The sequence below is a fragment of the Limanda limanda genome, chromosome 20 (assembly GCF_963576545.1).
Source record: "Limanda limanda chromosome 20, fLimLim1.1, whole genome shotgun sequence".
Classification (NCBI taxonomy): Eukaryota; Metazoa; Chordata; class Actinopteri; order Pleuronectiformes; family Pleuronectidae; genus Limanda; species Limanda limanda.
In genome coordinates, this window is record NC_083655.1 from 13,231,148 (window position 1) to 13,242,686 (window position 11,539).

At 45.7% G+C, this 11,539-nt stretch overlaps 1 protein-coding gene across 1 annotated transcript; it reads right to left on the reverse strand.

The window, feature by feature from the left end:
• Positions 1 to 3,286: 3,286 nt before the first annotated feature.
• amer2 (APC membrane recruitment protein 2) lies at positions 3,287 to 5,365 on the reverse strand. Its single transcript, XM_061094234.1, has one exon. The coding sequence runs from the start codon at positions 5,363 to 5,365 to the stop codon at positions 3,287 to 3,289; it is 2,079 nt and encodes a 692-aa protein (XP_060950217.1).
• Between the last annotated feature and the right edge of the window lie 6,174 nt (positions 5,366 to 11,539).

Below are 11,539 nucleotides of genomic sequence, written 5' to 3' on the forward strand. Positions count from 1 at the left end.
ACGTAAGGGCTTTTACACAGACCTCAGGGTGCAGGAACACAGAGAGGAAGCTGAGTAGAAAGAGAGGAGGGGGGGTGTTGCTGCACCATTACAAAGGGGATTCGCACTGCACCAAATCCTCCTCCTAATACACTTCATGTGCTGCACCCACAACACAACAGCATGTGACCTGTTTCCAGCAACATGTGTCTTCTTGAAATGATGAGACCTTCGATTTCATGTTTATTAAACACACACACACACACACACACACAGATGCACAGGTTCCGTTTCCACATGAATCAGCTGTGTGTCAGCTGCTTCTTTGTTGTCATGTTGCTCGTCTGTCCCCGTCCCCGCATATATTTTTCCTTTTGCCCCTCTGGAGTCCAACAGCAGACAATGACACATCCATCAGGCTTTCATCCCAGCAATCAATAAAATGTATCGATAACCTATCACGCCCAAGCCAAGCGGTGCTCTTTGCAAGTGTGGCTCCACAACCAAAAAAATGCAACACGCCACACATCAACAAAAAGCATCTCTGTTTCTCTGTTTCTCCCAACCAACCATAGCCTGTGCCCCTTGGGGGATCAGAGCCCCCAGGATGTGTTGGTGTGAAGGATGGAGGAGGGGGAGTGAAGGAGAGAAGGGCTTAGTCTAGTTTCTCTCTGTCTATAAGTACATGATTAAGCACATGAAGCTGCCGGCATTAATGGAATCCGTAAACGCGGTTACAAAGAGTCATGAGCTTGTTTGTCAGCGCAAACACAGTTTTATTCATTAAATAAGAAACGTGAAAGGATTTCACACTGTGAACAGATGGTTAAATAAAGATAACAAATAAAAAACATGACTTTGTTTGCAATGCAGTGATCACATGGAGGCTCAGTTTGTAGGAGAGGAAGGAGAGAAAACAAAAACAGAGGGAGCTGAGCAACATGGCAATATGCTGGCCTCCATGTTTGATGTCATCCCTGTGCAGTGGCGCAACACATCACAGTCAACAAATGCATTAACCCAGGAGGATTTGAACAAAACCTGTTAAATATATAAAATGTCACTAGAAATACTTGTCTAGTTCAACCATTTGATTGTGTGGTTTCCCATTCACAGTTGTGATTTTTGTACCACTGAGCCAACTGTTTTCGTCAGCAGTCCAAAAGTATTAACACATTTTTACCAGGTGCGATGGCTTGTATTGTTGTTCACCCTGTAAATGACTCCATCCATTTTTCCACCTGATTTCTTTCAATCCCTTCCTCAACTCAGAGGGAGGGTGAATGAGATTGATTGCATGCTACTGTAAATTCAAAGAGACAGGAACGGACGTGATCATCCTCGGCTTTCCAAGTGACCTTTACTCTGCTCTTTCCTCTGGGTGAGAAATACTCTCGCCGCAGACCTGGGATCAGGTTACTCCGGGGCCTGTTCTCTGCTACACCATCAGGAGGCTGAAAAGATACCTGAACCTGGAGCGGCGTTTTGGATCAATCATCGGCTCCTAAACCAGATGGAAAGCTACCATGAACTAGAACGACCCTCGAATGTCATTGGAACCCCTTGTGGCTCGGATTAGAGAAAACTCGCCTTTTCCAATGAAAACCCCTCTCTTTCATCTAATGGATGGAGAACACTCTGCCCCCAGTAACTTGCCTCACTCAGTCACTGACAAAGGCCCTTTAGGACTGCAACACACACTACTCATTCTTAATACCAGTACACACACTGTGCAGTAGCTTGTCTCCGTTTTACAAAACACTGGGGGACTTAGAAAACAGTGGATTCCGCCCATTGTCTTGCCCCCACAGAAGGAGGGACAAAGAGGGAAACACACCAACACAGGGGGAAATATATGCTGACCAATGATCTACAATGATGTCAAGGCTACATTCTGATTCACACACAGCTGACAGCGGTTCCTAGAAAGCCAGGAAATGGGGGTGAAGGACTCTGCTCTGAGTTAGCATCAGTCCCCAGATTTTACGGATAGAGGGCAGACTATAGACAAGCTGGTGCAATCACAGTTTAAGATCTGTGCCATGTGACCTAGGACAACGGGGCTTACAAAACAGTATGAAATCCAGTGAAGGAGAAAGTACTAACTAGAAAAAAATAGTTGTTAGTGCATGTGTCTTTAGAGAAGATAGTCATCCAGTGTAGCTACGAAGAAAGTGCCAAAGGCTGAACAGTGTGTGTCTTAGATCCTTCAGTGTTAGATGATGTTCCTGACCTTTGTGCCGGGTGAGTGTGTGTGGCACTACATGCAGAGATGGAGAAAAAAGGTTTTGTGTGTGTGTCCGTGTGTTATGTCAGTGCAAGGGATCCCTCCAGTTAGAATATTGCGATTTCCAGGTTTCCTTCTGTAGCTTAACACTTGTAAATCCCCGAGGTTGATGGATGGATGTACTTCCAGTGATGTTGTGATGCAGATCCAAATGTCACAGGCTTAATCCAAACTTCCAAAATAATATTATTTACCAGTCAATAAACTGGAGCCTTTTGCAGAGAAGCGTTCCTGTATTTGTAACTACAAAGTTTTACAACCAGTTCAGACCTCAGAATTCATTTGGAAATATGCATATTAGGTTGAATAAACTGTGCAGTCACAAGAAGAGCTAAAAATAAAACACACATACAACAGCGAAACAAAAAAATGTGGGTCATCCCAGGCTGTGGATGTTGTTGAGTTTATTCCAGACTATTAGATTGAAGATTGTTCTTTCAAACTTTGGCGCTAAATTCAGCGGATTAGGAGGTACTTTGTTACTGATTAGACAAGATGACAAACTCAAAACAAATAGAAAAACTTTTAGATTAGGTCCTTCTCAGCAAATTGAGTTATGCGATTTGGAATTCCATAAGAAAACAGGAGATATAAAAAAAGGTGCTCTGCTGTTTTTTTCCCTCTTTATCGCAGTGTGCAGTCTTGAGCTGAATCCAAGTATCAGTAGGTCAGGAGCTTTTCCAGGAAGCTACAAGGCAAATGTGTCTATTGCATGGCCATGGATTGTCAAGAGTCAACCTCCAATGTTCCTGCGAGGGGCCATGAAGTGTGAACACAGCTCTTTGGAGTCTCCTCGTGACTTTCTCAAGTGAACAAACCCACTCATTCTAGTCGTCGTAAGCCAAAACACTAGAGGAGTGAGTGCTTTTAGGATTTCAGAGGAATTTATAGGCTGTTAACTCCACAGCTCTACATTTTTCTGTGTCTGGGAAAACTTTTAGCTATGCATAAACCGCACTGTAGAAAGGTACAAACTCAAACCCAGACATTAGTGGGGGAGAACAACCTGTTTGATAGAAATTACTTCTTGTGGGCAGTTCCTCTGCTGCCGGGTTGGTTTCCAGATCGACGGACAGGCACCTTGGATACAGGGATTCTGGTGCGAACTGGGGGAGGCGCTTCGGTCTTTGGTGGTTGGGATTCAGCCTCCACCACGGACGACAGGGCTGACTGGCTCACAGAGTGGGGTGGTGACGACTGTTTGTTGCTTACTGGGATTTTGGAGTCCCGTGGAAGGCTGGCGCTGCCTTTCATCGATCGAAATGAAGAAGAGGAGGAGGAGGAAGGAGGAGTTGTCTGGGATGTGGGGCTCAGTTTGTACTCAGTAGATGGAGAAGGGGTACTGTTTAGATCGTCATCGCCTTCCTGTTCTTCATCATATTGACGCTCTTCAGGGTCATCGTAAAGGTCATACAGTTGGTCTCCAGAGTAGCTGTCGCGTGATAGGGCCATCCTCTGGTTACGCTGCAGCCTGCTCTCATCAGGCGTCGCTGTGGGTGTTGCTGAGGGTGTGTCCCAGTAGCCCTCATCACTGAGTGGCTCCTTCTCCCCAGGTGATGTTGGATGGCGGCCATGTGTGTGAGGGAGGGAGCTTTTAGCTGCCCGGACTGCAGCTCCACCGACTACTGGAATTTTGCTGAGCCCCAATGCCTTCACCTGGGGTACCTTCCGTTCCGAAATCCTGGAGGCTAGAGAAAGGTGGCTGCTAGAGGGGTTGGAGCGAGGGGGATACGTGGAAGTAGGGGTGGTGGAGGGAGGTTGGTGCAATCTGGGCAAAGCCGGAGAGTTGTCCCCCGTGGAGGGCAGCATGTGCCAGAGCCCTTGCATGTCTGCATCGTCCACGCCTTCTGGACTTGCCATTTCTTCCCCTCCACCCATGTAAGCCACCACACCACTACCAGCTGGGTGCTGCTGAGGTGGAGGTGGAGCCCGAGCCCTGGCTGGGAGGGAGGCATGCCCTGAGCTTAAGGAAACAGAGTAGATGGGCTGGCTGAGCTGGGAAGGTAGAGGGGGTTTGGACGGGGATCCGCGGGATGTGGCACTAGCGACACCAACAGCTCTCCCAACACTTGCTGCCACAGGCCCCCCTCCTCCGCCACTACTGCTGCTGCTCGTGCCACTGCCCCCATTACCCGCCGGACCCTCATCGTCTGCATCGGCAGTAATGTCCCCACAGCCTGTCAGTGAATCAAAGCTCTTAAGAGATGTGACGTCATTGAAGAGAAGAGAGCAGAGTCTGTCCACCGAAGGTTCCGAGGGTGGGTCCCCCGTGCTGCAGCGGTCCAAGGGGGGCGAAGCAAGTGAGGGGGTGAGGCTGGAAATTGAGGCTTTGGCTTTTTGAATGGTCGGCCGCAGCGGCGAGTCAGTGGGTGTGTAAGGAACGGGGGAGTCTGGTTCAACAGATGGCCCTGTCATGGCAACACAGTGTGGTGGTGTCATGGTAACAGTAGTAATGGGAGTCTCTGCTGCTTGGAGGTTGGGCTCTGCCTCTTCATTCCCACAATCCTCTTGGTGATGATGCGGAGGTGGTTCAAGGGTGAGAGTAATATCCTTTACCTTCTCAGAGTCGGTACTATCCCCATCCTTCTCCTTGGGACCTTCCACCTCGACCCCATCTCCCTCGTTAGTTTTTTCCTTTCGTCTCCATCGCATGCTGCTGAAGAAGCCCTTTAGGCCCCTCCCTCTTCTAACAAGTCCCGACCCCCCATTTTCACTCGACCTAAAACTCCCACGTCGGAGGAGAGAGAAGAAACTCAGGGATTTGCTGAGAGACCTCACCGGTCCTGCTTCCAGGCTGGCGAGCCCGTCCCCTCTCTGTCCATCAGTGTCGTTGGTTGAGCCTATTAGTCCATCGTGGGTTTTACTCCGAACCAGCTCCACCGCCGAGCCATTCCCATTCAAAGAATTCCCATTGTCAGAATTCCCGTTGCTCCCGCTGTTTGTGGCCCCTTTGTTCCTGAAGGAGAAGAAGCTGGCCATTCCAGAGCCGGTGCGTCGCTTTCCGAAGAGTTTGAAGGCAGCTTTGTTGATCTTCCCAGTGGGCTGGGGGTCACACTGAGGGGCCACAGGAGGCTCCACGCACTCAGACTGCACCTCCATTATCTAGCTCTCGCTATCACTCCCCCTCTATCGTCTCCCGCGAGCTCTCTAGCTGCCTTGCTATCCTCTCTCTCTCCTTCTCTCTCTCTCTTTCTCTCTCTGGCAACACATACACTCACCCTCTCTCTCCACCCTGCTGTCTGGTCCTCTCACTCCCACTCTGACTTACTCTAACGCATGCCTGCTGGTTTTCTCTCCCTGTCTCCATCCCTCCCTCCCTCTCTCTCTCTCTCTCTCTCTCTCGCGCTCTCTCTCCGGGTGCTGCTCCTTACTGTATCCATGGCAACTGGGTGGGCTAAGCAGCTTTCGTCAACGTTGGCGGGGTGCCAGTGTCTTTCCTCCCCACCCTCCCCCCATCCTTGTCCTCCCCTCATCCTCCATCCAATGCACCGTTTGCTCATTTCATTTAACCGTTCATCAATCTACGAGGCCGGACCTCGTTACATCCATCCCTTTGGTTCTGCACAGGTTTCCCTCTGCACACGTCTTAGTGCATTTGGCAAATGGGAGACAGATGCAATATGAAAGATTAAACATGAGTTTAATATATTTATGCAAACTCTCTCAGTGAGTCATGCGATTGGAATGGCAAATCGTTGCGCTTTTCTTATGTTTGTTTGACTTTGATGCTGTTTATCTATATGGAAATGTAAAAAACAAATGAAAGCAAACTATGTAATAGCAGCAAGTTTTACATATATGAATAATAACTGGCGCATGACATTACAAATTCTTCACGTCACACACTTCATCTCGCCCTGTGCATGTGTGCGTCTGTGTGTGAGAGAGAGCAGAAAAGCTCAAAGTAAACTAAATAAGCGCGTCACAATCCTGAATTAGAGGATTGAAATACAAGACCTGCTGATCAACAGAATGAGTGGGCTTAAGCCGGGATATGGATTTAGAAAAGGAAAACAATTATATTTCAGTGTTGTTACACACACACTAATATATACCTCAGACAAGCCTCCAACATAGTTTGGGCAAGACACACAATATAGGCCATCTGGCATTGGGCCCTCTTCCATATTGACACAAAGGGCCAGGTGTCTGATTGGTGATGACATTGTATTTAATTGTCATCCTGTGTCTGTGTCTTTGTAGCAACAATAAACCAAAGCCATGAGGCTGTTTGTTTCCAGTTTTACCAGTTATGTTTGACCAGGCTTGTTTACCTTAATTTCTCTGTAGAAATTAGCCAACGGTGTCTGGATCTAAAACACTTACAAAAGTCTCACTGTTTGTGTTCTGTGTGGAGAAATGTTTGATTGCATGGACTCGTCTGATTGTAAATAGTTTACGGCGAACAGATACCAGCTGTCTACTCTGGATGCACCAAAACATTGGCCATTGCCCCTAGAGGCTAATTTGTCCTCAGACTTTAGCTGATGGGCTCTGAGATTGGTTTGCTTGTGACGTGCGGCCAAGAGAACAACCTTTCTTTTGACATTATATATTACAGAGATTTATATAAAAGAGAATATTTTGGAGTTGGTGCTTGGCAGCTTCCCTTGAGCCACTTATTTTGGAAGGTACATCTCCGAGTTCTCCAGTTGTTGGTGCTGAGAGTGATCCACCATGGGTGCTCTTTTCACTGCCTATTCTATCCTCCCAACCCCCATGAATCTCCCAGATACCCCGACCCACTTACAAGCCTCCGCTCCCCACCTTCCCTTCCTCCCCTGCTCCTTTTCTCTCGCTCTCCTCCTCCTCCTCCTTCTACTCCTTAGTCGCTGTGGGCATACAGACTCTCTTCTTCCAGCCCACTGCTATCAAACAATGTCTGCATTCATCCCCCCAAGGCAACAACACACACACAGATCCACAGACGTCCTCACACCCACACAAGCACAGTCTGTGGGCTTCCCCAGAGTGAAGCGCTGGAGCGTAGTATCTTCCTTATGCTCTCCCGCCAATGAGAAAGATAATCTGCCCCAGAGTCAGTCCCCTCAGCCCTCCCGCTTTCCAGAGTGTCAGTCACCCAGAATGCAGTCTTTCAGGTATATCAGATACTCAAGCAGAATGCGCCACAGCTACAGGCTGCTACAGCAGGTCAGCTGGCTGATGGGTGGACGTGAAGTTGACACTGAGCAGCAGATGGCTGGTGGATTGAGGAGTGGGTTCAGTTATCACATGGTGAGACAAAGGATATTTGCAGAGTTCTAGGGGTGGAAACCCACATCGTCATGCTTGTTTAAAACCTTCCGACGACAGTAAAGCATGCGTTATCGTAAATAGGTTTAGAGGAAGATACCGAGACACGAAAAGAAAATACAGCGGTTGCAAAATGCAACATGTGCATTGTTCCCAACCCTAATGATTATGTGTCTTTTCAGCTGTAAGAGAGAAGACAAAGTGCACACATGCAATAGAAGAAGCCCCCCCACCCCCCACCCCCCTCTTTTTTTTTGTCTAAATAGGGTTCCCATTTCAGCCCCTTGAGGGAATCCCAGCACTAAGTGGGACAGTTAGAGGACATTTCTCTTTGCCTCTGTGCTGTGTTTTTCTAATGATATAGCTGCTTGTGTGTGTGGGTGTGCAATGCAGCCTGTGCAACAATGGTGCACTAATTTTGCACAATGGATATGATTATTGATGTTGTATTTAAAAGCACTTGGGTGTTTGTGTGTGACAGAGAGAACGCAGATTAGTGATACAATGAGTTCAAAGGAACTGGACCTGACATGTAGTCATGCACACTGTACACTGAATTTCATCCACAATCCAGTGGTGGAGGGAATACTCTCCTGCCTGTGCAATTCAATGGCTTATGCGTGCAGTCCATTTCACTGTGTATATTCTGTTCACACTCTATGTATTAGTTTTTATTCCAAATATTTATAATATATAGCATGTTTGCTTATTATTACATTTTGACTGCCCCCTTACTTGCTGTAACACTGCAAATGTCCCTTTTGTAGGACCAATACAGGATTATCTTATCTTTAAAAGTAGCCTACTACATTACTCTCTTTACTTGAGTAAGAGCAATAACTATGTGTGTGGGGTTGGGCTTTGCCGTTCCGAGTTCAGGGAAAAACAGAAACCTTCCTGTTTCTGTGAGTGTTTCACTATTTGCATTTAAAATAAAGTAGTCACATCCTCTAATGCAAAATCTTCCAGAGATGCAAATTATTACGAGGTGATGCATGTGTTTGTTTTTCCCTGGAAATACGAAAGAGTCTCCTCTTGTAAAGCCTCCTCTGAACATAATTTAATTGGCCTGCCTTATTAAACTTTGTGTTATCATCCAATTTATGATACCCAATGTTCCCACTAGGTAAATACATTGATGTTTGATGTGCAACCTTTAACATCATGTTTAATATCCGGGATATTATAGTGTTATATTGTGAGTCATTACTTCATCATCGTCTTCCAGCTACCGATTAAACTAAGCTATATTGTATGTGTGTGTGTGTGCGCCATGTTTGTGCATATGTACAGAAGTAAGTAAAGCCCCTGGGATTACCCTCTCGGCCCTTTTGTTACTGTTAGTAATCAACAGGGAGGGGTACTAACTGTTGTTAATCCTTCTTAGCACAAACTCTGCAAACACTTCCAAAAACCGTGCACACACCACACACACACACACACACACACACACACACACACACACACACACACACACACACACACACACACACACACACACACACACACACACACACACACACACACACACACACACACACACACACACACACACACACACACACACACACACACACACACACACAGCAGAGCCCACAGCATCAAACTTTAAGGAATATACCATTTGGGTTGGAGCTCCCCAAAGGTATACTCAACAAATTATAAAACACAATACTTTGTAAATTTAAAAACAGGCAAAAAGATGTGATACATTCATTGTACAAGGGATTGAATAGGAGGAGTGCAGTTGCCTAATTGTCCAAAACATTGCAGACCTATGGCATCTTATCAATTTGAAACACTTTGTGTAAATAGGTGAAATATCATTAGGTGGGGGATTTTAGTCAAATGTTATAACAAGAGAGAGAGAGACACACACAAAGACCCACACACGGACAATAGGCGTGGACACCACCTGTGTGTGTATACACTGTGTGTGTGTACAGTCCATCCAGAAAGTATTCACAGCGCCTCACTTTTTCCACATTTTGTTATGTGACAGCCTTATTCCAAAATGAATTAAATTAATTTTTTCCCTCAAGATTCTACACACAATACCCCATAATGACAAAGTGATAAAGGTTGTTGAAAATTTTTTGCAAATTTATAACAAATAAAGGACGGAAATATAACATGGAAAAAATTAATTGAATCCATTTTGGAATAAGGCTGTAACATAACAAAATGTGGAAAAAGTGAAGCGCTGTGAATACTTTCCGGATGCACTGTATGTGGACTGTGTCTGCCTGTCTTGCATGAGTCTGTGTTTATGTTGAGTGTAAGTACAGTAGTGTTTCCCCCTTGTCTTCAGTGTTCTACCAGCATGGCATGTTCTGCACATCTGAATGATTCAGAACCCTGAGGGAGCCCAACAGCAGCTTGTTCTCAATGTTTAATGTGAGATAAAATGCACAAGTAAGCTACATGAGGACGCCTGCCTGAGCGCAGTGAGCCGGCGGCCACGGTGCTCGAGGTGCGTTTACTAAGACTAAGCATTTGGTCAGCATTCCAACCTTGTCACGAACACCGGATTATCATGAAGCAGGGGTGGGGAACCCTCCAGCCCACCAGAGAACCCGAGCTGGCCAGTGAAAGGTCAATTCCAAGAACAAAAGCACTTGGGTGGAGTTATCGATCAAACTCAGCGGTGATTCAACACACTGAAATGAGTTGGTTGCTATTTGTTTCCTCACCCAGTTTGTTTGTCTTTTAGCAGGATGATGCAAAAGCTACTGATCGGCTTACCCTGAAACTTGGTGGAAGGATGCTGTGGGTCAGGAAAGAGCCGGCTAAAGTTTGGTGCAGATCCAGGCATCTTTTTCGTGTGATTGTGGAAGTGGGAGAGAGAGTATGGAAGAGGCAGATCAGAACAGAACCTGTGGATTCACCCCTCGTGGGTTCTCCACATAACAAAGTAATGACATTAGGGACTCCAGAGTGGCTTTATGAATGCTGGAGAAAATAGAGCAAATATGACCCTGAAGGATTTCCATGATAAATTAAATTGACAAATTAACAATGAATACAAATTACTGATCTGGAAGTTGGTGGAAGAAATGGAACTACAAAACAATTTTGCAAATGGGGGTAAAAAGGAAGGGTAGAAACAAATCTTTGCTGTAAACCCTCCTCTTTATATTTCTTCTACGTGTGGGTACTTATTGCACCAAACACTGGGCCCCTTTTTCTTTCAATTGACAGAGCTTTGAAATAAAGCTGACACAAGGCGTACATACATAACACTGTACTGTCAGGCTGCATCTGTACTGAAAGCTGGTGAAGCTGAAGAACGACACATTTAGTTACTCAGACACTGAGTTGTCTGAGGCAAAAGTTTGTCCCACAATTCCATTTGGTAATTAAAACAGGGAAATTGTTTGCTTTCCGTGGTTAGCTATTGATATTTGCAAATTATAAGTTTGACTGACTTTCCTTATGTCATCCAGCTTAAACATCAAACGTGCCTCTGAAGCTAGCTAGACCGGTTGAGGAGCATGTTTGCTCGCACAGTACATTAAATAAATCACTTCTGAGCTTTGACATGACGCAAAACTTACAACTGCAGTCTGGAATTAACACAGAATTACTGTATCAACAAATTTAAGCCAAAATACATTTTAGCTAAAAAATTAATATGAATTTATGGCCCAAATTCACATGCTACATCCCCTGGGCAATACATGTTAACATGATGTAATGCTCCAAGAAATGGCAAAAACTATAGATTATAGTTTATGCAGATATACTTAGTGTGATATATTTGCTGTGTGGGGTTATTGCTGAGCTTCCAAAAACGTATTGGAGAACTTAAAAACAGTCCAGCAAATCATGTATTTTATTTGACAGGCCAACTCATGACCTAAGGCCTCGTCTGTTGTGTTTGTGTGTGTGTGTGAGAGACAGTGCCCCCCCCCCCGATCACGGTCAGCCGCCATTAAGTATAAATCAACGACATAGCAGAGAGGGTGACCGATAAGATTTTGGGATCAATGTGCATTAGGAAGAGAGATTATCTGATCA